The 25,474-nt window shown below is 40.4% G+C and overlaps 1 protein-coding gene across 1 annotated transcript in view; it reads left to right on the forward strand.

Annotated features, from left to right (window-relative positions):
• Window positions 1-80: 80 nt before the first annotated feature.
• Window positions 81-25,474, forward strand: part of LOC110522961 (arf-GAP with coiled-coil, ANK repeat and PH domain-containing protein 2) — a 123,337-nt gene continuing 97,943 nt past the window's right edge. The window contains 1 exon segment of the mRNA XM_090235144.1: window positions 81-448. Within this exon segment, the coding sequence (XP_090091270.1) occupies window positions 396-448 (53 nt within the window). The 5' untranslated portion in view covers window positions 81-395.

Consider the following 25,474-nt stretch of genomic DNA (forward strand, 5'->3'; position numbering starts at 1 on the left):
CAAGTATCACTCACGTGCGTTTTTCATGGACCGGTAAGCAGTAGCACTTGTCTTGACACGATTATATAATATGTTGATTCAGTTTGTACTGTTTTGTGTGAAAGGAGCCAGTGGGAGGCGTTTCTATCACCTAGCTATTGAAGTGTTTTTCATTTTTTAAATTTTGAATTAGACCAAAAATGGAATATTTTAGTCAAACGTTTTATATTTAAGTATTTATTTTACTTGTTTATGGTTACATTTGTCGCGAGCCAATTATTAGCTAGCCAGCCATACAGGCTAGATAGCCGAGGTCTTGTGGATTGATAGCCCAGCTAGCGTTAGCTAGTAGCCTGTAGCCAAGTCCAGGGTATACAGCAACTGCTTTTAACCCCTGTTTTTACTTGTTAAAGAAAATGAAGATAACGGTGGAATTCGAGGAATGTCTCAAAGACTCTCCAAGATTCAGGTAGGCTAAGTGACCTCATCTTTGTTCCCACACGACAAGTCATGGTTTTATGACGGTACCTGCTAGCAGCATGTGTTCCCAGTCCAAAACGACCTCCGTAATCGTTTGACGCTACCACCTCACCTCAAGGAAAAAATCTGTCGTTCTGCCCCTGAACAAGGCAGTTAACCCACTGTTCCTAGGCCGTAATTGAAAATAATAATTTTAACTGACTAGCCTAGTTAAATAAAGGTAAAAAAAACACATGGATTCCATCTTGTCTCGCATGTCGCGAACACCTGGTCATATATATATATATATATATATATATATTTTTACACATTATACAAAACAGAAGTTTATACACATTTAAACCAAAATGCTTAGCTTTTTAAGGCTTCACAGGCATTTTAGGATGAGCTTTGATAACCATTTTCAAATGTATGCATTCACCAATTTTAAAGCTGCAATAAGTAACTTTTTGAGCAAACCCACCAAATGTAAACACATTTATTGTCAGTGAAAGCAAGTCTAAGAGACTTCTGTTCTGTTCATTCTGTTCTATGTACGGTATTTTTTTTAAAAAAATGCGGTTCCCAAGATCTATCTTGGTGCAAATACAATAAATTACTAGTTTTAATTTTCAATTTGACAACACATCTATTTTGAATCTTGACAGTACCTGCCTGGTTAACTGAATAATAATAAACACTTCAGACTTTGTTAGTGACAATATTTTATTTTTCAATCCCATTCAGCATTCAAATTAATGTTAAAACCTCTACAGGATCCGTGGGTCCCCCGCCGGGACGGTTGAGCTAAAGTAGGCTAATGGGGATAAGCGTGAGGTTCTAAGTAACGAACATTTCCCAGGACGTCGACATATCTGATATTGGCAGAAAGCTTAAATTATTGGTAATCTAACTGCACTGTCCAATTTACAGTAGCTGTTACAGTGAAATAATACCATGCTATTGTTTGAGAGTGCACAGTTATGAATTTAAAGTTTTTAATAAACCAATTAGGCACATTTGGGCAGTCTTGATATTGCATTTTGAACAGAAATAAAATGCTTCATTGGATCAGTCTAAAACTTTGCACATACACTGCTGCCATGTAGTGGCCAAAATCTAAATGGTGCCTGGGCTGGAATAATACATTATGGTCTTTCTCTTGTGTTTCAAAGATGGTACAAAAAAAAAGCATTTTCCACCATAATTTGCAAATAAATTTATAAAAAATCCTACAATGTGTTTTTCTGGATTTTTTTTCCTTCTCATTTTGTCTGTCATAGTTGAAGTGTACCTATGATGAAAATTACAGGCCTCTCATCTTTTTAAGTGGGAGAACTTGCACAATTGGTGGCTGACTAAATACTTTTTTGCCCCACTGTATCCTGATGTTAACAGCAGATGGGAGTTGTATTCATAATAATGCTAGCTAACATACATACAAGTTATATTAAGTGGCTAGTTAGCGTTAGCAACGTTTGGTAGTCAATGAGTCTGAGGGCTAGCTTAACCACCTGAGCTAGCAAACAATATAACAAAAGTATAATTTAGGATTTGTAAAATACTCTCAACAGGCTCTACATTTCAGCAATCACAGAAGCAAGTTAAATTATTTAGCCATTTTAAACATTTATTTTCAGACAAGGAATTCAGTTTTTGTCATAGCACTCACTGGCATTCATGTGATTTTAAACATGAGCTTATCCGAGATGTCGGACTCGACGACAATTGCTATCCATTGGAGCGCTGCAATTGATTTCCCAAAATTCTGTGGCGGGGCTTAGTGAAGGGTCAATTGGGTTTCCAATAGGTTGCACAGCCACAAAAGCAAAATTGTCTATATTGTAAAAATGTATGTACAATTGTTTAGCTTTTTGAGGAAAGATTTTAGGGTAGGGACTTTCTAAGGATTCCGGACGGCACTGACCGAGCGTGTTCGCGCAAACATTGAAATCTATTTTTGGTTTTGATTTGGAGGGGTGTGGTAACATCAAACAACTGGATTGAATATGTTCTTGGGCATTGCCTTTCCACCAGAACAATCTACCGATTATGGATACCGTCCAACGCGGGACATGTGCTGCTATAACCGGTACAATCACTGGTCGAGTACTAATCTTGCAGGCTTCAATGTAATGGCCTACTGTTAAGATAACTGTACTTAATGTTAACTGTATACGTGACAGCGAGCTTCGTTGGGCTAAGTGAAAATTATTGTCCTATTAATTTCCACTGTCAGGGTCAACTTCCAGTTGTACCTGCATTGTCACCTCAGTATCACAAGCCCATATTTTCTTTGACTTGGGTCATGGGATGGATGGGATGTTGTCATGCCAAGTGCCAACGAGGCAATATCAAGATAAACATTCAGAGAGATGCCTCAACTGGCCACAATAAAGTAGAAAGTTTTAGCTAACATTGCAGCTTGGTTCTAGGTTTTCAACAGAGTTGTCATTGATCTCATTGTTCTTGAAAGATATAGGCAGTTGACAATTGATATCTCTGTAATATAGGCTAATGCACTGTGCTTGCTTCGAAGAAGATGTACATGTGTGCCTTGCCTGCCATGCAGCTATTAAAGGGATTGACACCTGATGTCGTCTAATTGTTTTGCTTTTTTTCCAATGCATACTCTCTTGCCCTATTGCCTAACGTTAACTTTGCTCAAATTAAGTGTTATTTCATCCTATTCAGTCAAGGTTGGGCTTTCCAAGCTTTGGGAAAGGGTCAACCCTCTCCTCTGTCCCCCCTCCCTCCCTCCTGCTCTGAACATTATTCTAACAAAATGAGGAGCAGATGTTAGAAAGTTGTTTGCAATAAACTTGGAAAGAGGCTTTCTTTTTTCATCAAGGATCAGCTTGTGGGATGAACAAAAGCCTTCCAATCAGCTGAGCGTGGAACGATGACTGGCACAAACTCTGGTTGGCACTTGTCGTGGCACCTGTGCTTTCGTTTGGCTCCTTCACTAGACTTTTGATTTAAAATCCTTGCCCTATCTTTCTCTTAGGCAAACTAGGCTATATAATATGACTGTGAATCATCTGTGAATGATGCCTACACTCCCTCACTGACCCACAAACAATCATTACCTACAGTGATTCTCTTTCCACCAGGTTTCTACGGAGGGTTATCGTTTCCATTAGCCCTTAACCTCAGCACCGCTGGGGTTCATTGTGATTAAGGATTTACCATAGATCCTTAAACAACATACATTATTTCCACTTTGACCACCATTGCATCACTCTCATTTTTCCATTGTCTTTGAATTGGCAGAGAAGAGGACACAGAGAGAGCTGGAGAGTAAAAGATGAAAACGGATGCAGACCAGCGAGGAATAACTCTGTCTCTTGACATCTGTTTCCATTTGTGTGTGTGCTTTCAACTCTGTGCCAGTGAATGTGGAGCCCCCAAATGTGGGATGTTTTTTTCCCCAAGTCGGTAGGCTACACCCCACAATCCCTCTCTCTAAGGTCTCTTTTTAGATGTAGCAAAAGTTATCATGTAGCCCTGAAACCTGTTTTCAACGACTGGTCTGGGACTCGGATGCAAATTCTGCTGATTCTGTAGACCTACTGTAATTTGCATTACGCTATGAGATTGCTGAAATATCAACTCTAGCAGCCTATTGCTCACTGAAAGCTTTTCACTGCAGTTATGCTGGCTCCTCTTCAAATATGCAACTTGTAATTCCCTGAAGAGTAGGCCTATCATAAGTCATCTTTTCTCTGAACTGTGGAATTTGGTTCTTATCTGCTTTACAGATTAGGCTAAACACAACGTAACTTTCCTACGAAGTCATTATTAAAGTTGTCCCCCTTCACCCACAGTACAGTGGCAATGACAGTTGGGCCGGGCCTAGACTAGACAATGTGTCAGTTATGACTGACTTTGAACCACATTTAAGGCTTTAAAGAAATAAAAAGCACAGTAAAAATGGTTGAGAATTTAAGTAATTTTTGTGACCGTTTGGTTTTGCACCCATTCATTTCGGCCTATATCAAGCACTTGTGAGGAGCTTGTCTTTCATTTAGCAATTATGGATTGTCCTTTTATGTTCTCTCTCTCCTCTTTACCCTGTTAACATGCGGTGTAATTGAAAGTCATTCAGAAACCAAGCTTGGCAGTGCGCCACCTACATGATGTCATACATAGGCCACTCGATAGTGGTAGCAATTTGTTCTGCCTCATTGACGACCCCACAGCTGGCACCTCATCACTAGCCTTGATAATGCAGAGGACAGTGCCAGATAATTCCATTTGAGTTAAAGAACGTTAATGGTGGGCTAGTCGCTGGACTAACTGCAGTTAGCTTTTCAGGTTGTCAACAAGAAAGTCTTCAGGTGATCTCATTTGCACACCCAATATAGCCTTAGCCTAATCTACGATTCCCTCGTGACTTTACGGGATACCATTAGCAATGAACACACACAACATATTTTTTAATAAGAATGAGCAGCTGGGACACTACTGAGTACAGTAGCTTATTCATCTTTTTAAAAGGGTGTCATCAAGGTGGCGGTTTATGTGGATATGACTGACTTTTGGGTGTGCCTCTGGATATAGCCTACAGTTGAGCAGATTTCTTGAGACGTTGTCTGTCAGCCTATTACGCTATTACAAGAGGTGGAATCCTCATCGGAGAGTTCTGGGTGGGGTCAGAGGACATGGTAGTCTATTCAAGCGATCTTTGAATGTTTGATCTGCTTAAACTATTTTGTATTGGCTTGAAGTATTGTGATTTTTATTTTTTTGTTGCAGAATTGTTTTGTTTTCTACCTTATGTACATTGAGCATCTATTATGGTCCATTGTGAAGCACTAACATACACATAGTTTCACTCTTGAACTGGCTCCCTAGTTACTGTAACTGAATCACGCTTGTGGTGTTCCCAATTACGTCGACTGGTCGATTGTTTGGTCGATCGGGATTTCTTTTAGTTGCGCAGTAGCAAAAAAAATATCATGGTTAACAAGACACTTGTCTGATTTGTGCTGAGTGGCCTGATCCATTGTGGAGGCTGTGGGGATGGCACAGTCCATCAGTCTAAGATGTGCTACTGAAATTGTATATGGTTATATTGCATAACAAAAATTATATTATTTTGTAACAAATGTGCTTTCTCCCTCGCTGGACAGCGGTTGCTGTCCACAGTTCTGAAACGGATCAGTGCGCTGTTGAATTGGCGTTTTTTCCTAGACTGTGTTGCTATGTCCATAATCAAAACGTTAAGCAGCATATTGGGGTTGAGAACTAATAGGCAGCAGCAGAATGAGATGAGAAAACAGCCCGTGCCTTATTGTCTTAAGAAAAGTGATGAAAGAAGAAACCTGAACTTAATTAGGCCTATAATCAATAGCCTAACTGTTAAATGTGCCTGGCTTTATGAATCATCAATATATCTACAGAAATAAGACATATCCTGCTTATGTTGCCTGTTTGAGTGTTTGTTTAATAGCCTACTGATTTCGTTAACACCAATCCTCACGCGACAACATATCAAGTAAATAATTTCACAAATTCGCCTGTTTTTAATCTTTTGCTTTGCTGTAATAAAGGCTTTACACTTTTTTTTTCTCATTAAAACAGCCTCTAGTATTATTTATCATTTATTTGGTGTTTACACTGTTCCAAGTGGTCTGAAATTATATTTATTATAATAACCTATTTCAATACTTCTATAGTGTATCAATCAATCACTTATTAATTAATTCATGTCATCACACGAGTCATTCATGATTTGAAATGCAATCAAGTATTTTTATTTTAAAATTAAATAAAGCGAGCCTTGAATAATTTGCTGAAACAATATAATAACTGTTTAATTTTGGGAGTTGCATTCACAAATGAGCGTGACTGTTTTTAGTCTTTGCTGTAAAAACATTTATTACAAGACTTTCTGGCACGCTTATATTTTCTTTAAGGTTTACATTGTTCCAAACGGTCTGAAAAATTATATTGTAATCCTGGGGCGGCAGGGTAGCCTAGTGGTTAGAGCGTTGGACTTGTAACCGGAAGGTTACAAGTTCAAACCCCCGAGCTGACAAGTTACAAATCTGTCGTTCGGCAGTTCCTAGGCCGTCATTGAAAATAAGAATTTGTTCTTAACTGACTTGCCTAGTTAAATAAAGGTACAAAAAAATACAGCACCTGTTTGGCACACATAGTATGCACTCAGCACTTGCTCCTTACCTTTTTCTCGATCTCCAGTATTTTCCTCAACCGATTACATTTATTCTGCACATTTGACTTTCCCATTACCTCCTGAGCGACCTATAAATATTCCTCTGTTTCCAGTTTTTTTGTCACGTCCTCTGCATCCATTTTGCTGTCACATGAGTTTATAACCAATTTATTGATGTGAATATGATATGCTATAAGCACGGCTTGCCCGCTTATTAGGCATGATTAGGCGATTGACAAGGGTGGCATTTTCGGAGCTAAATTGACCAAGGCGCACCTCCAACACACACAACCTCACGTAAATCTGCCCAAAAACAATGACAATGTCTCTCAACGGTGGCATATGGGCTTTTTAGGTGAGTGCTGATGCCACCCTTTGATAAGCAGTGCCCACTTTGTCAAAGGCAGGGTCCTTGTCCGTTCCCAGCATGCCTCCAAGGTGCTGTTGGAGAGATGCATCTCTGCAGCACTCCACCAACGTTCAGTAAAAAATTATCTATCATGTAGCAGATATAGGAAATGGTAGAAAGAGTGTGTAGTCTTTTCTGTAACATACAGGCTGGAGATAAAATGAATGGCAATGTAATGACGCAGACACTTTTTACATCATGCAGGTTTCTCAGCTCAAATAGCCTAACCTAAATGGCTCCTCAATCCCCCCCAAAAAATGAGCTGTCATGTTAACAAAGCAACATATCCTAAAAACAGGACAGGTCAAAGTAAAATGGACAATCCCAACTGTTGTCCAAGAATTTCACGCCATTAGTGGTTTCAAGTTTATCCCTAAAATTTTTGACAAGCTGATCATAGTGAAAAGAAAATACCAATGCATTTCCCACTGTGTAAACGCATTGCAAATAGACTCGCAATAACTCCGTCACCAGCAAAGCACCATCACACCAAGTCCTCCATGCTTCATGGTGGGAGCCACACATGTGAAGATCATCCGTTCACCTACTCTGCGTCTCACAAAGACACCGGTTAGAACCAAAAATCTCAAATTTGAACTCATCAGACCAAATGACCAAAAGTCAATTTCTTGTGTTTCTTGGCCTAAGCAAGTCTCTTCTTATTGGTGTCCTTTAGTAGTGGTTTCTTTGCAGCAATTGTACCATGAAGGCCTGATTTCACGCAGTCTCTTCTGAACAGTTGATGTTGATGAGTCTGTTACTCTGTGAAGCATTTTTTGGGGCTGAAATTTCTGAGGCTGGTAACTAATTAACTTATCCTCTGCAGTAGAGGTAACTTTGGGTCTTCATGAAAGCAGGTTCATCATAGTGCTTGATGGTTTTTGTGACTGCACTTGAAGACACTTTCAAAGTTCTTGACATTTTCCTGATTGACTGACCTTCATGTGTTAAAGTAATGATGGACTGTCATTTCTCTTGGCTTATTTGAGCTGTTCTTGGCATAATATGGACTTGGTCTTTTTCGAAATAGGGCTATCCTCTGTATACCACCCCTACCTTGTCACAACACAACTGATTGGCTCAAGCACATTAAGAAGGAAAGAAATTCCACAAATGAACTTTTAACAAGGCACCTGTTAATTGAAATGCATTCCAGGTGACTACCTCATGAAGCTGGTTGAGAGAATGCCAAGAGTTTGCAAAGCTGTCATCAAGTCAATGGGTGGCTACTTTGAAGAATCTCAAATATAAAATATATTTTGATTTGTTTAACACTTTTTTTCATCACTACATGATTCCATATTTGTTTTCATATTTTTGATATCTTCACTATTATTCTACTATTTAAAAAAAAAACAACAACCCTTGATTGAGTAGGTGTGTCCAAACATTTGACTGGTACTGTTAATGTTGTTTTTTTACCCTTGAGGGACCCCCCCCCCCCCACTATCAACACATCCCCACTCTAACAATGACAGGATATATGCCACGGCACAGGGGCTCGGCCTAGTCCTGCACTTTTCTATTGAGCGCCATCGAGAAGTATGAATATCATCATTTGCCCCTTAAACCCCACTCTCGGCTCGTAAGATCCTACAGGAAATTGATGTCCTTACAAGTTGTCAGGCAGAGGCTGTGCAACACGGCATTTGATTTGGGAGATGTTTTGAAGTACTACTCAGATCGGTGCCTCAGATTCACTGTGTCGGTCCCCACATGGGAGGCCATTGTGTGTGTGTGTGACTAGGCCTAAACTTTTGAACTACCTCACTCCCACTCTAAGGATAACACACAACTCCCTCTTGGCAAACAGCCAACAAAACTCAACTTAAGTAGCCAGAGCCTTTCTCTGGAAACCCTCAATGAGTCAGTGTTCCTAATGGTTTGTACACTCGTTGTAGGTCTACCTTCATTATGGCCTTTTGATTCAGTCCGAGTCTTTGTGGTGTGGACATATTATAGCGGGTGCAGCAACAAAATGTTTGTTACTGGCTCCTAACAATGCAGTAAAATGTCAAACAAGTACACAAAAAAAAAAAAAAAAAAAATGCCAGAACGAATCCAATTAGCCCAAATAGCACTGTAACAGGTGTCCAATTTCAAGCTATAAGTATATACAGTGCATTTGGAGTATTCCAACCCCTTGACTTTATCCACATTTTGTTGCGTTACAGCCTTACTCTGAGAATTATTTTTATTTAATCAATTTTAATCTACACACTAATGACAAATCAAAAATGGGTTTTTAGAAATGTAAGCAAATTCATAAACTGATACCTTATTTACCTTATGTATTCATACCCTTTGCTATGAGACTCGAAATTGAGCTCTGATGCATCCTGTTTCCATTGATCATCCTTGATGATTCTACAACTGGATTGTAGTCCACCTGTGGTAAATTCAATTGATTGGACATGATTTGGAAAGACACACACCTGTCAGTAAAAGGCACATGACAGCCCATTTGGAGTTTTGCCAAAAGGCACCTGAAGGCCTCTTAAACCATGAGAAACAAGATTTTCTAGTCTGATGAAACCAAGGTTGAACTCTTTGGCCTGAGTGCCAAGCGTCAGGTCTGGAAAACCAGGCACCGCTCATCACCTGGCCAATACCATCCCTACGGTGAAGCATGGTGGTGTCAGCATCATGCTGTGAGGATGTTTTTCAGCAGCAGGGACCGGGAGACTAGTCAGGATTGAGGGAAAGGTGAACAGAACAAAGTACAGAGATCCTTGATGAAAACCTGTCTAGAGCGCTCAGGACCTCAGACTGGGGTGACGGTTCACCTTCCAACAAGACAACTACCCTAAGCACACAGCCAAGACAACACAGGAGGGGCTTCAGGACAAGTCTCTGAATGTCCTCGAGTGGCCCAGCCAGAGCCCGGACTTGAACCCGATCAAACATCTCTGGAGAGACCTGCAAATAGCTGTGCAGCAACTTGACAGAGCATGGACAGCTTGCAGAGAAGGATGGGAGAAACTCTCCAAATACAAGTGTGCCAAGCTTGTAGAGCGTCACACCCAAGAATACTCAAAGCTTTAATTGCTGCCAAGGCGGCTTCAACAAATTACTGAGTAAACGGTCTGAATACTTATTTAAATGTGATATTTTTTTTTTAATCGCAATAATTTCTAATCCTGTTTTTTCTTTGTCATTATGGGGTATTGTGTGTAGATGAGAAAAAAAAACGACATTCTAATCCAGTTTAGAATAAAGCTGTAACGTAACAAAATGGTGAAAAAGTGAAGGGGTCTGAAGTGAAGGGGTCCAAACTCACCAGTGGCGGCTGGTTGGAGGATCTATTGGAGAACGGGCTCATTGTAATTGCTGGAATGGAATTCATGGAACGGAGTCAAATGTGGTTTCTATATATTTTGATATTGTTCCATTTATTCCATTCCAGCCATTACAGTGACCCTTTCCTCCTATAGCTCATCCCACCAGCCTCCTATGGAATGCACTGTAAGGATGATTACGTGCCAGCCAGTGTGACTCCACAGTAGTTTTGTATGAACATGGTGGGAAATGTCCAGGATCAGTATTTCACACCTAGTCAACTGAATCCAAACTAGAGGAGCCTTGACCAAACATTGCCTTTGACCTGCGCCTTGAGGCTGCTTCTACCTCTAGGCCTACCTCCCCTCTGTAATGCTGAGTTGGCCTTCTGTTATTGATGTAGTTTTCCCAGGCCTGTCTGAAATGTTTATTCATGGGCCTGTTTCAGTCTCCCTCATACCACACAAAAGTCTGAATATAGCTTCTCACTCACACCCAAACTGCACTAAACACAGAGAAAGTTTATTTCTCAATTCTTGCCTGTATTCTTGCTTTTTCATTCTGCAATAAAGAGCTATAAGGTTAAACATGTGCTGTTGCTTCTAAACCAGAATTGTTCTGTCTGGCCTCTTCTGAAAGGGAAATCTTAGCAATCAAATGAACAACCCTTAATCTATCACTTTTTGACTGCAGCCCCTTTTGACTTGATCGAAACCTTCCATACATGTTTCACCATGCTAGAAGGGTTGAGAAAGTTACTTTTTGGAACTGAATGACAAAACATTCAGGAGTTGGCGGTGCTCGAAGTTGACCCATTTTGCATAACCCACTATACCATTAGACAACCGTTTATCAACAGTTTATCATTTGAAAACGTACAAATAGGGTCGTTAAACTTTTATTAAAAGTTGTCCAATTTAAATGTCCAGTGAACTCAACATGATTTTCTTGTGTTTTATATACTCCGTGGCCAGTTTATTACACCACCCTGTTCACGAAAATGGTTCACTCCTACAGACAGTGAGTGTCTTGTTATTTAAAGCAGTCAGATGAGCATTGACGCATTCTGTTAATGTTCGATTGAATGTTAAATGGGCAAAACGAGGGACCTAAGCGACTGAGTGTGGTATGATCGTTGGTGCCAGGCGTACCAGTTCCAGTAGCTCAGAAACGGTCTGCCTCCTGGGCTTTACACGCACAAGTGTCTCGGGTTTACCCGGAATGGTGCGACAAACAAAAAACATCCAGTCAGCGGCAGTCCTGTGGGCGAAAACAGCTCATTGATGAGAGGTCGAGGGAGAATGGCAAGAATCGTGCAAGCTAACCGGCGGGCCACAAACAGAGAAATAAAAGGGCAGTACAAACATGGTGTGTAGAGCGGCATCTCGGAGTGCACAACTTGTTAGTCCTCATCACGGATGGACTATTGTGGCAGATGACCACACCGGGTTCCACTCCTATCAGCTAAAAACAAGAAACAGCAGCTCTAGTGGGTACGCGATCACCAATACAGGACAATTGAGTGGAAAACCATTGCCTGGTCCAACGAATCCCGGTTCCTGTAGCGTCATGGTGATGGCAGAGTCATCATTTGGCGTAAGCAGCCTTAGTCCATGGTCCCATCCTGCTTGGTGTCAATGGTACAGGCTGGTAATGGTTTTCCTGGCACACATTACGTCCCTTGATACCAATTGACCAATGTTTCCATTCCCTGAAGATTTCAGTCTGTTTCATTTTCACATACATTACCAGTCAAAAGTATTTTATATTTGAGATTCTTCAAAGTAGCCACCTTTGCCTTTGACAGCTTTGCACACTCTCTTGGCATTTCTCTCAACCAGCTTAACCTGGAAAGCTTTTCAGGTGTTTCTGATTTATTTAACAATGCCATGCTGGTGGGTGGTAACAATCAAATAAAACCCAGTCCGGAAAATAAGCGTAGACTGAAAAGTATTAGCACGTCATATCTTAAGGGAAACGCATGGAAAATATCAGAAGTTACAAATTCGGCTTTCCCACTTCAACCCCAAATATATCATACTTTGACTAAAACGATGACTTAATGATTTAAACCGTTGTGCAACATCATGGGTGAACTATGGGCATCATCTTTCAGCTGAAAATAAATTAATTTCTGCTCTTGTGGGTGTTTTTAAAGGTAAAACATCAATAAATTATGGAATAGATTAAAACCCCTGTTTGTAAGCTTTCAAATGGCATAATTCAACTGTTGTTTTTCAGTGACAAAGACATGGATGTCTCGTGGTGGGGTACACAAAATGGGTTAACTTTTAGCACCTCTATCTCCTGAATGTTTTTGCAATCAGTTTCTGTCCACTTCTTCCATGGGCAAACAAGTATGGAAGGTTTTGGTCAAATTAAAAGGGTTGTTGTCAAATCAAGAGGGGTGTGGTCAAAAAGTGATTGAATTCATATGGAACGACCCAGAAGAGTCTAAGCTCTTACAAAGAAAAGGTCAGCGAGTGTGCTGGTTTTGCCAGTCCCTTTCCTGTAGGGCTGATCCCAATTAGTGGACTGGTTGATTATTTGGTCGATAGGCTGTTGGTCGACCAAGGTTTTTGTTAGTTGAGCAGTAGCAAATATAATTTTTTTGTTATGGCACATGAGACACCCGTCTGATTCGTGCCCATCTCAGAGAACTAATCCATTGCGGAGGCTGCAGGGAAGAATGGGATTGTGGCTAAAATGCATTTGTGAATATTCATTGTTTCATAACTTCCAATTTGTGAATATTCATTGTTTCATAACTTCACTGCATATTGTTTGCATTTGATTGTTCATGTCTATCAATTCCCCATGACATTTACTGTTAATTCCTATAATTTGTAATTTACCATGTTTGATTGATTATGTTAATTTCTGTTATATCATTCAATATATTATTTCAGTCTCTTACTGTTGTCATTGTCGGTGTGGACAAGTTGTTTGCAGAGCGTACAACCTGTGCTACACTTGTGAGAAACATGTTTTAGTTTTTCATTCCATTTACGAGTCTTTTGTCTGGAGCGCTCCTGTCAATGTTGAGTATGGACACGCACCTAATTACGCAAAGTAGGCCTATAGGCCACCTGTCCTGCGGGCAAATGTAGGCATATGAATGCGCTCATATGAATGCGCTCATTTGCGTATCTGATATTATTTCTGTTTGGCTTAACGCACCAGCACTAATGAGCTGTGGAGCTTCTCAAAGTAATGTTTTCTTCATCTCAGCAAGCAAATTAAGTATTTTTTTCTCTTAAGGCCTGCCTGTTTGTTTCAATTTTTGCCTAAAATGACATACCCAAATCTAGCTGTCTGTAGCTAAGGCCCTGAACAAGGATATGCATATTCTTGGTACCATTTGAAAGTAAACACTTTGAAGTTTGTGGAAATGTGAAAGGGATGTAGGAGAATATAACACAATAGATCTGGTAAAAGATAATACAAAGAAAAAAACAACCGTTATTTTTTTGTACCTTCTTTGAAAAGCAAGGGAAAGACCATAATGTATTATTCCAGCCCAGGTTCAATTTAGATTTTGGCTACAAGATGGCAGCAGTGTATGTGCAAAATTTTTAACTGTTCCATTGAAACATTGTATTTATTTTCAAAATGTTGTATGAAGACTGCCCAAATGTGCCTAATGTGTTTATGAATAACTTTTCATGTTCAAAATTGTGCTCTCCTCAAACAATAGCATGGTATTATTTCACTGCTACTATAAATTGGACAGTGCATTTAGATTAACAAGAATTTAAGCTTTCTGCCAATATCAGATATATGTTTATTTATTTTTTTAATTTTCTTGTGACTTAGAACCTCATGCTAATCGCATTAGCTTACGTTAGCTCAACCGTCCTGTGGAAGGGACACCAATCCCGAATAAGTTTTAATGTATTTAAAACATCTTTCCAGCTCTCTCCCGTCATAAAATAGGCCTACCTGATGAGCTAGCACTTTGGGTCAGACCCAAGTTGATAGTTGATGCAATGTTTCAAGTTCATTGCAGACAGGCCAGTCATAGCCCATGTGATTTATAGGATATTTAGATTATCAGCATATTTTCTACCTGCAGGCTCCAATGTTTTGATTTGTTGGCTTTATCTAGGCTATTTTCATATAGTTGGCCATGGCAATTAAAGTAACTTTTTAGTTATGTATAATTTTCATTTAGATAGTTAATTCGGAGATACGAAGATGTCATTATAAGTGAAATGAAACTGTTCCACAAAAAATGTGCATATGAAAACCATAACTAGCATGCAGATTGGTAGACATGGTAAGATAAATTGGCATTCCACATTTGAAAGGTTGCCGACTCCTTGTGTGGCCTATTACCTGCAACTTCAGGAGAGAAATGTCAGAATCTGCAAAAGGCAGCAGGAGGAGGATGGTCAGGTTTTTCTTCTTCTTCTGGTTATCTTGATCTCTAGCTCCCTCTTGAGTCATTTGTGTCTTATTTCATCAACCGGTGCACTTAAAGCATCAGACAAGCTCAATGCATATAGTTGATTTTATTAAAACACAAGGTGTGTCTATATATGGAAAAATACATAACATTTCGACCAACTGATTGGTCGAAAGAGCAGCTGACTTTCATTAAGCCAAGATTTGTTTTAGTCAGGGACAACCCTTATTTCCTTTCTCCCTGGCGTGGATTGCGAAATGGTAGTAGATTTGGACCCTATTACCTCTTCCCCCTGTGTGCCTTTTTGTTAGCTAGATGTCTTTATTTTTAGATCGCGAGAGACTGATACCTGTATTTTGTCCAAGATCCCTTTGAGAGGAAAACAGGACAATGCTATCTCCCTAGTGTTGCTTTCATCACCCATCAGCGTGAGTTCTCGTGTTGCAGGGATGGAAGCTGGACATTTTGGAGCCATTATGAAATGCAGTACAACAATTAAGACCAGCTTAAGCAAGTTAAAACCACAGTAATCAGTCTGTTGAAAGGATCATTACTAACCAACAATATTATTTTGTGTGCGTCCAATTTCATTATTCAGCACCAATCTTGTTGCATAGTTTCCTTTCAGTTTCCTTTTGACTATTTAAAGGATGTCTAACTCTACAGACCTGTATCTGTAACTTTACCAATGCATTGTTACGATTGGATATCCTTTTGTCTAGGCTATATTTCACATGGTTCCTTTATGCTCTTCTCAGTTTTAGTGGATATGATTAACAAGCCTGTATCACCAATGGGGTCTTGCTCAGAGTGAAATATCGAATACATTTTCATGCCTGTAAATGTTCTTGAGCTTGTTTTTGGTCTTTCAGTGTTGTTTGGAAGTATTCAGGAAATGTCGCTGGGAAGATCCTGATTGGCAAGGAGCATGAACATGATTTGCATGGTAAATGGGTAGCCTAGACGTTTCCTTCACCCTCCTGTCAATCCTAAAGTCTCCCTCCGGTGTCATGGCGTCAGTAGCCTATAGATTTTGGTCAGCAAAAACGTCATTGCGTTGCTATTATTGCTGTTGTTCCATTTTGCCCTCTCACAGTTAACTTTTGACACAGAAGCAAATCAAGTGTTCTTGTTAGTTTTGTTGCTCTAACGCCACTATCAGTACTCAGGAACTTGAGAGAACACTTGGAGGTTGTTTATCTCAAGGCTCAGTAAAATCTTGCTATTTTCTTTCATTCTAATCAGTCTGCTTTGTTTTAGAATGGTTCAAGGACATGGTACTGTAAACATTACATTTGGAGTGTCCTTGCTGAAAGGAGAAGTTTACTTTATTTGAACCAAATCTGTATTTTGGATGTCTATTGAATAAAAATATGAACCCAACATGTTTAAATGATAGTCCTATTAACTGCAAACCAGATGGGATGGCGTATAACTGCAGAATGCTGTGGTAGCCATGCTGGTTAAGTGTGCCTTGAATTGTCAGTAAATCACAGTCAGTGTCACCAGCAAAGCAACCCCACACCTCCACCTCCATGCTTCACGGTGGGAACCAAACATGCGAAGAATATCCGATCATCTCCTCTGCGTCTCACAGACACCGCAGTTGGAACTAAAAATGTCAAATCTGGACAGATTTCCACCGGTCCATTACTCGTGTTTCTTGGCCCAAGCAAGTCTAAATAAGCAAGTCTCTTCTCTTCTTGGTGTCCTTTAGTAGTGGTTTCTTTGCAGCAATTGACCACGAAGGGCTGATTCACACAGTCTCCTCTGAACAGTTGATGTTGAGATGTGTCTGTTGCTTGAACTCTGACGCATTTATTTGGGCTTCAATTTCTGAGGCTGGTAACTAATTAACTTATCCTCTGCAGCAGAGGCAACTCTGGATCTTCCTTTCCTGTGGTGCTCTTCATGAGAACCAGTTTCATCATAGCGCTTGATGGTTTTTCGACTGCACTTGAAGAAACCTTCAAAGTTCTTGACATTTTCCAGATTGACTGACCTTCATGTCTTCAAGTAATGATGGACTGCTGTTTCTCTTTGCTTGTTTGAGCTGTTCTTTCCATAATATGGACTTGGTCTTTAACCAAATAGGGCTATCATCTGTATGCCACCCCTACCTTGTCACAACACAATTGATTGACTCAAATGCATTAAGAAGGAAAGAAATTCAACAAATGTACTTTTAACAATGGCACACCTGTTAATTGAAATTACATTCCAGGTGACTACCACATGAAGCTGGTTGAGAGAATGCCAAGAGTTTCCAAAGCTGTCATCAAGTCAAAGGGTGGCTACTTTGAAGAATCTCAAATATATAATATATTTGGAGTTAACACTGTATTGGCTACGATATGATTCCATATGTGTTATTTCATATTTTTGATGTCTTCACTATTCTACAATGTAGAAATTAGTAAAAATAAAGAAAACCCTTGAATGAGTAGGTGTGTCCAAACTTTTGATTGGTACTGTGTATGTATATTTTCAAGTTCTGTAAAGTTGGTTGTTGATCATTGCTAGAAAGCCATTTTCAAGTCTTGACATAGATGTTCAATCATATTTAAGTCAAAACTGTTTCTAGGCCACTCAGTAACGTTCAATGCAGTCTTGGTAAGCAGCTCCAGTGTAGATTTGGCCTTGTGTTTTAGGCTATTGCCTTGCTGAAATGTAAATTTGTCTCTGTGTCTGTTGCAAAGCAGACTGAACCAGGTTTGCCTATAGGATTTTACCTGAGCTTAGCTCCATTTCTTTGTATCCAGTAAAACTCCCCAGCCATTGCCGATGACAAGCATACCCATAACACTATGCAGCCACCACCATGCTTGAAAAGATGAAGTGGTACTCCGTTGTGTTGGATTTGCCACAAACATAACACTTTGTATTCAGGACAAAAAGTTAAGTTCTTCGTTAAATATTTATTACATTAGTGCCTTGTTACATTAGTGCCTTGTTGCAAACAGGATGTATGTTTTGGAATATTTTTAAATCGGTATCGGCGTTGAAAAATCATAATCGATCGACCTCTAGCTTTGATACTCTGATCGGTTAGAAAGGATCCAATCACTGATCACTTTGTTTTGTACAACACCCCTCATTTTGACGTCGCCACAAACAACTTCAATGATGGCAATATCAGACTGAAGTACAATATATATACAAAAGTAAGCAGTTCTATTTTCGTTTCATCAGACCAGAGGACATTTCTCCAAAAAGTATGATCTTTGTCCCATGTGCAGTTGCAAACTGTAGTCTGGCTTTTTTATGGCGGTTTTGGAGCAGTGGCTTCTTCCTTGCTGAGCGGCCTTTCAGCTTATGTCGATATAGGACTCGTTTTACTGTGGATATAGATACTTTTGTACCTGTTTCCTCTTGCATCTTCACAGGGTCCTTTGCTGTTGTTATCGGATTTATTTGCACTTGTTGATTAGGGGCTCGTAAGTAAGCATTTCACTGTACCTGTTGTATTCGGCACATGTGACTAATATTATTTGATTTGAATTTGATTTGAGTCTGAGTTTTTGTCACAATCCGGCTCGTGGGAAGTGACAAAGAGCTCAGGGCACAAATAATAATACAATAATGATAATTTATTTATCCATCTAAAATGTTGAATAACTCACCACAGGTTAATGAGAAGGGTGTGCTTGAAAGGATGCACATAACTCTGCAATGCCGGGTTGTATTGGAGAGAGTCTATCTTAAATCATTTTCCACACACAGTCTGTGCCTGTATTGAGTTTTCATGCTTGTTATTGCCGAGAATCCACTCTCACATAACTACGTGGGTGCATCATTGTCTTAACCGTATGATTTGCCAAGGCAGGATACTCTGAGCGCTGCCCAATCCAGAAATCTGGCAGTTGCTTCTGATTTAAATTACATTTTCACAGAACCGCATGTTGCAATTTCAATGAGGCTCTCTTGTTCAGATATCGGTAAGTGGACTGGAGGCAGGGCATGAAAGGGATAACGAATCCAGTTTGTTTAATCCGTTTTGGGAAAGTAATTGCTCACCCAACTCACTCAGGTGCTTTGCTATATCACGTTTGACATTGTCTGTAAGCTTCATTCATTTGCACACACAAAATCATACAATGATGGAAATACCTGAGCATTGTCCTTGTAAATGCAGCCAGAGAAGAGCTCCAACTTCTTAATCATAGCCTCAATTTTGTCCCGCACATCGAATATCGTTGCGGAGAGTCCCTGTAATCCTAGATTCAGATCATTCAGGAGAGAAAAAACATCACCCAGATAGGCCAGTCGTGTGAGAAACTAGTCATCATGCAAGCTGTCAGACAAGTGAAAATTGTGGTCAGTAAAGAGAACTTTAAGCTAGTCTCTCAATGAAAAAAAAAACTTGTCAATACTTTGCCCCTTGATAATCAGCGTTGTAAAAGCGTTACATGGTCGCTGCCCATATCATTGCATAGTGCAGAAAATACACGAGTTGCTTTAACAAAGTTAACCATTTTCACTGTAGTGTCCAAAACGTATTTCAAGCTGTCAGGCATTCCCTTGGCAGCAAGAGGCTCTCGGTGGATGCTACAGTGTACCCAAGTGGCGTCGGGAGCAACTGCTCGCATGCGTGTTACCACTCCACGATGTCTCCCTGTCATGGCTTTTGCGCCATCAGTACAGATACCAACATGAGCAGCAGGTACATTTTGCTACATGCGGACCGTTAGTGGAATTCCTGCGAGAGGGTACCGGTTAATGTGAGTGGATGTTAATTATTTGACTAGGCTACCTGTATTTGACATTGTGTTGTTATTTCGTGGACACTAGATGGTTTAATTTTATGTTTGGCAGTGAAACGAGGTTACTCAGGCGAGAAATAGCTCACCCAAATCTTTAGCCCCGTTTAAAAAAAATGTATAATGACCATCGTTTTGTTCGGAGGAAAAAGGTGGAGGCTTGCACGCTGAATAACACCATCCCAACCGTGAAGCACGGGAGTGGCAGCATCATGTTGTGGGAGTGCTTTGCTGCAGGAGGGACTGGTGCACTTCACAAAATAGATGGCATAATGAGGGAGGAAAATTATGTGGATATATTGCAGCAACATCTCAAGACATCAGTCAGGAAGTTAAAGCTTGGTCGCAAATGGGTTTTCCAAATGAACAATGACCCCAAGCATACTTCCAAAGTTGTGGCAAAACGTCTTAAGGACAACAAAGTCAAGGTATTGGAGTGGCCATCACAAATCCCTGACCTCAATCCTATAGAAAATTTGTGGGCAGAACTGAAAAAGCGTGTGCGAGCAAGAAGGCCTACAAACCTGACTCAGTTACACCAGCTCTGTCAGGAGGAATGGGCCAAAATTCACCCAACTTATTGTGGGAAGCTATTGTGAAAGGCTACCTGAAATGTTTGACCCAAGTTAAACAATTTAAAGGCAATGCTACCAAATACTAATTCAGTGTATGTAAACTTCTGACCCACTGGGAATCCTATTATTCTGACATTTCACATTCTTAAAATGAAGTGGTGATCATAACTGACCTAAGACAGGGAATACCCAGCCACTGAGTTGTAATAGTTAGAACTGTTATTTCCTTGACGTGTCACTGAATTCCTGGTCTAAAGTGATGCCTTTGTGTCTCTGTGAACTTCCCTCATTAGTGTGACTCTTGCTCTCTGCTCATTATACAGATATACACTGTGCATTCTCGAAGGCTGTGAGGCAACGTCCTAGATTTCGTTAGCCAGAATCCCTTCTATTTTGTCATCCGTCAGCACTTTCACAAGTTCTCCCTCCAGAGTTTCATATTAAAAGAAAACTTTCACATTCTCGTGGCTAGACAGAGCTTGAAAGTGGACCAATTCATTTACATTTGGGTTAGATGGCAGCTATTGGGAATTTTTTTAAAGGAATTGACTAGAACAGATCACCAATGACTACTAACCTTGACTACTTACAAATGAGATTATTTTTACAGTCTTTGGCCTTAAGACTAAATTTATCAGGCCTAAATATCGTTAGTTGTGGCCAAGCGTAGGCTACTTTGCTTGTTGTCATCGCAGTTTTAATTTTTTGTAATTTAGGCCAATGCCCATGTCATCTGTCTCCCAGTGATATTTTCCAGGAGGCATAGCCATTCAACTTAACCTTTTTTTAAGTAAATGAAATGGCATTTCTCTGTGGCTGCCTAGACAGTCATTTTGATTTAGTTACCCTTTAAATGCAAGTGTGCAGCAGCAAGAAACCGTTGTTTTGGTTAGCAATGTTTCCGTAGTGCTCTTGTGATTGCAGAGTTTGTAAAACAAATGGCCACTGACTGGATTGATGCAGATAATCATGATATCATTCTTCCAGGTAGGCATAGGCTAATTTGTAGTTTACATCTACACGAAACAAAAATATACATGCAACATGCAACAATTTTAAAGATTTTACTGAGTGCAGAAATCAGTCATTTGAAATAAATGAATAGGGCCTTGCCATATGACTGGGAATACAGATACGCATCTACGCATCTGTTGTTCACAGATTCAGGATCAGAACCAGTCAGTATCAATTTACTTCATGCAGCGTGACATTTTTTTTATTTTACTAGGCAAGTCAGTTAAGAACAAATTCTTATTTACAATGACGGCCTAGGAACAGTGGGTTAACTGCCTGTTCAGGGGCAGAACGACAGATTTGTACCTTGTCAGCTCGGGGGTTTGAACTTGCAACCTTCCGGTTACTAGTCCAACGCTCTAACCACTAGGCTACCACCCCCCCAAAGCCTTCGGAAAATATTCAGACCCCTTGACTTTTTCCACATTTGTTACATTACAGCCTTATTCTAAAATGTCTATATTTTTAAAAACCTCATCAATCTACAGACGTGGCCAAAAGTTTTGAGACTGACGCATATTAATTTCCACAAAGTTTGCAGCTTCGGTGCCTTTGGATATTTTTGTCAGATGTTACAGTGGAATACTGAAGTATAATTACAAGCATTTCATAAGTGTCAGGATTTTATTGACAATTACATAAATTTGATGCAACGAGTCAATATTTGCAGCGTTGACCCTTCTTTTTCAAGACCTCTGCAATCCGCCCTGGCATGCTGTCAATTAACTTCAGGGCCACATCCTGACTGATGACAGCCCATTCTTGCATAATCAATGCTTGGAGTTTGTCAGAATTTGTGGGTTTTTGTTTGTCCACCCGCATCTTGAGGATTGTGTCCGATTTCAAAAATGCTTTACAGCTAAAGCACAACATATGATTATGTTAGATCACCGCCAAGTCGAAAAAAGACACAGCCATTTTTCCAGCCAAAGATAGGAGTCACAAAAAGCAGAAATATAGATAAAATGAATCACTAACCTTTGATGATCTTCATCAGATGACACTCATAGGACATCATGTTACACAATACTTGTATGTTTTGTTCGATAATGTGCATATTTATATCTCAGTTTACATTGGCGCCTTACGTGAAGTAATGTTTTGATTCCAAAACATCCGGTGATTTTTCAGAAATACTCATAATAAACATTGATAAAAGATACTAGTGTTATTCACAGAATTAAAGAGACTTCTCCTTAATGCAACCGCGGTGTCAGATTTAAAAAAACTTTACGGAAAAAGCATAGTCTTGAGTACGGCGCTCAGAACACAAAACAGCTAGAGGATTATCCGCCATTTTGGAATCAACAGTTAGAAACACCATAAATATTCACTTACCTTTGATCTTCATCAGAAGGCACTCCCAGGAATCCCAGTATGTCAATAAATGACAAATTATGTAACTTTATGGAAAAAATCTATGTCCAAATAGCCACTTGTTGTGAGCGTGTTCAGCCCAGTAATCCATCTTCATGAGGTGCAGGCACTTCATCCAGACAAAAACTCAAAAAGTTCCGTTACATCGTTTGACATGTTTCTATGTTTCTACTGTATGGAATCAATCGTTAGGATGTTTTTAACATAAAACATCAATAATGTTCCAACCGGAGAATTCCTTTGTCTTCAGAAAAGCACTGGAACACGAGGTAACTCTGTTGGGAGCGCGCGTCATGAGACCAAGGCTCTCTGCCAGACCACTGACTCAAAGAGGTCTCATGAGCCCCTCCTTTATAGTAGAATCCTCATTCAAGTTTCAAAAGACTGTTGACATCTAGTGGAAGCCGTAGGAACTTTATCCATATCTCAATGTGTATTCGGTAGGCCAAGCTTTGAAAAACTACAAACCTCAGATTTTTCTAAGGTTTTCGCCTGCCATATGAGTTCTGTTATACTCACAGACATCATTCAAACAGTTTTAGAAACTTCAGTGTTTTCTATCCAATACTGCTAATAATATGCAAATATTAGCATCTGGGACAGAGTAGGAGGCAGTTCACTCTGGGCACACTATTCATCCAAAAGTGAAAATGCTGCCCCCTATCCCAAAATATCAATGTTTTGTTCCCCGAGCCACTTAGTTATCACTTTTGCTCCATCATGCTGGAAAAGGCATTGTTCGTCACCAAACTGTTCCTGGATGGTTGGGAGAAGTTGCTCCCGGGGGGGGATGTGTTGGTACCATTGTTTATTTATGACTGTGTTCTTAGGCAAAATTGTGAGAGATCCCAATCTCTTGGCTGAGAAGCAACCCCACACATGAATTGTCTCAGGTTGCTTTACTGTTGGCATGACACAGGACTGATGGTAGCGCTCACCTTGTCTTCTCCGGACAGGCTTTTTTCCCGGATGCCCCAAACAATCGGAAAGGGAATTCATCAGAGAAAATCACTTTACCCCAGTCCTCAGCAGTCCAATCCCTGTACCTTTTGCAGAATATCAGGCTGTCCCTGATGTTTCTCCTGGAGAGAAGTGGCTTCTTTGCTGCCCTTCTTGACACCAGACCATCCTCCAAGTCTTCGCCTCACTGTGCGTGCAGATGCACTCACACCTGCCTGCTGCCATTCCTGAGAAAGCTCTGTACTAGCAGTGCCCCGATCCCGCAACTGAATCAACTTTAGGAGATAGTCCTTGCGCTTGCTGGACTTTCGTGGGCGCCCTGAAGCCTTCTTCACAACAATTGAACCGCTCTCCTTAAAGTTCTTGATGATCTGATAAATGGTTGATTTAGGTACAATCCTACTGGCAGCAATATCCTTGCCTGTGAAGCCCTTTTTGAGCAAAGCAATGATGACGGCATGTGTTTCCTTGCAGGTAACCATGTTTGACAGAGGAAGAACAAGGATTCCAAACACAACCCTCCTTTTGAAGCTTCCAGTCTGTTATTCAAACTCAATCAGCATGACATGATCTCTAGCCTTGTCCTCGTCAACACTCACACCTGTGTTAACAAGATAATTACTGACATGTCAGCTGGTCCTTTTGTGGCAGGGTTGAAATGCAGTGTATATGTTTTTGGGGGATTCAGTTCCTTTGCATTGCAAAGAGGGACTTTGCAATTAATTGCAATTCATCTGATCACTCGTCATAACATTCTGGAGTATATGCAAATCATACGGGGCGGCAGGGTAGCCTAGTGGTTAGAGCGTTGGACTAGTAACCGGAAGGTTGTGAGTTCAAACCCCCGAGCTGACAAGGTACAAATCTGTCGTTCTGCCCCTGAACAGGCAGTTAACCCACTGTTCCCAGGCTGTCATTGAAAATAAGAATTTGTTCTTAACTGACTTGCCTGGTTAAATAAAGGTAAAATAAAAAATAAAAAAAAATACAAACTGAGGCAGCAGACTTTGTGAATTTTTTAATTGTGTGTCATTCTCAAAACTTTTGGCCACGACTGTACACACTACCCCATAATGGCAAAGCAAATACTGGTTTTAGAAATGTTTGCAAATTTATTATAAAATGTAAACAAATACCTTATTTACATACGTTTTCAGACCCTTTGTTATGAGACACAAATTTGAGGTCAGGTGCATCCTGTTTCCATCGATCATTCTTGAGATGTTTCTACAACTTGATTGGAGTCCACCTGTGGTAAACAAAATTTTGGACGTGATTTGGAAAAGCACACACCCATCTATATAAGGTCTGACAGTTGACAGTGCATGTCAAGGCAAAAACCAAGCCATGAGATCGAAGGACTTGTCCGTAGAGCTCCGAGACAGGATTGTGTCGAGGCACTGATCTCGGGAAGTGTACCAAAAAATTCTGCAGCATTGAAGATCCCCAAGAACACAGTGGCTTCCATCTTTCTTAAATTGAAGAAGTTTGGAACCACCAAGACTCTGGCCGTCCGGCCACACTGAGCAATTGGGGGAAAAGGGTCTTGGTCAGGGAGGTGACCAAGAACCCGATGGTCACTCTGACAGAGCTCTAGAGTTCCTCTGTGGAGATTGAAGAACCTTCCAGAAGGACAACCATCTCTGCAGCACTCCACCAATCGGGCCTTTTATGTTAGCGTGGCCAGACGAAAGCCACTCCTCAGTAAAAGGCACATGACAGCCCACTTGGAGTTTGCCAAAAGGCACCTAAAGACTCTGACCATGAGGAACAAGATTCTCTGGTCTGATTAAACCGTTGCATTCTTTGGCCTGAGTGGCAAGCGTTACGTCTGGAGGAAACCAGGCACCATCCCTATGGTGACGCATGGTTTTGGCAGCTCATGCTGTCAGGATGTTTTTCAGCAGCAGGGACTGGGAGACCAGTCAGGATCGAGGCAAGGATAAACGGAGTGGAGTACAGAGATCTTTGATGAAAACCTGCTCCAGAGCATTCAGGACCTCAGACTGGGGTTAAGGTTCACTTTCCAACAGGACAATGACCCCAATCACACATCCAAGACAACACAGGAGT

Source organism: Oncorhynchus mykiss, chromosome 5, assembly GCF_057628025.1.
Source record: "Oncorhynchus mykiss isolate SJ-2025 chromosome 5, ASM5762802v1, whole genome shotgun sequence".
In the NCBI taxonomy this organism is placed as follows: Eukaryota; Metazoa; Chordata; class Actinopteri; order Salmoniformes; family Salmonidae; genus Oncorhynchus; species Oncorhynchus mykiss.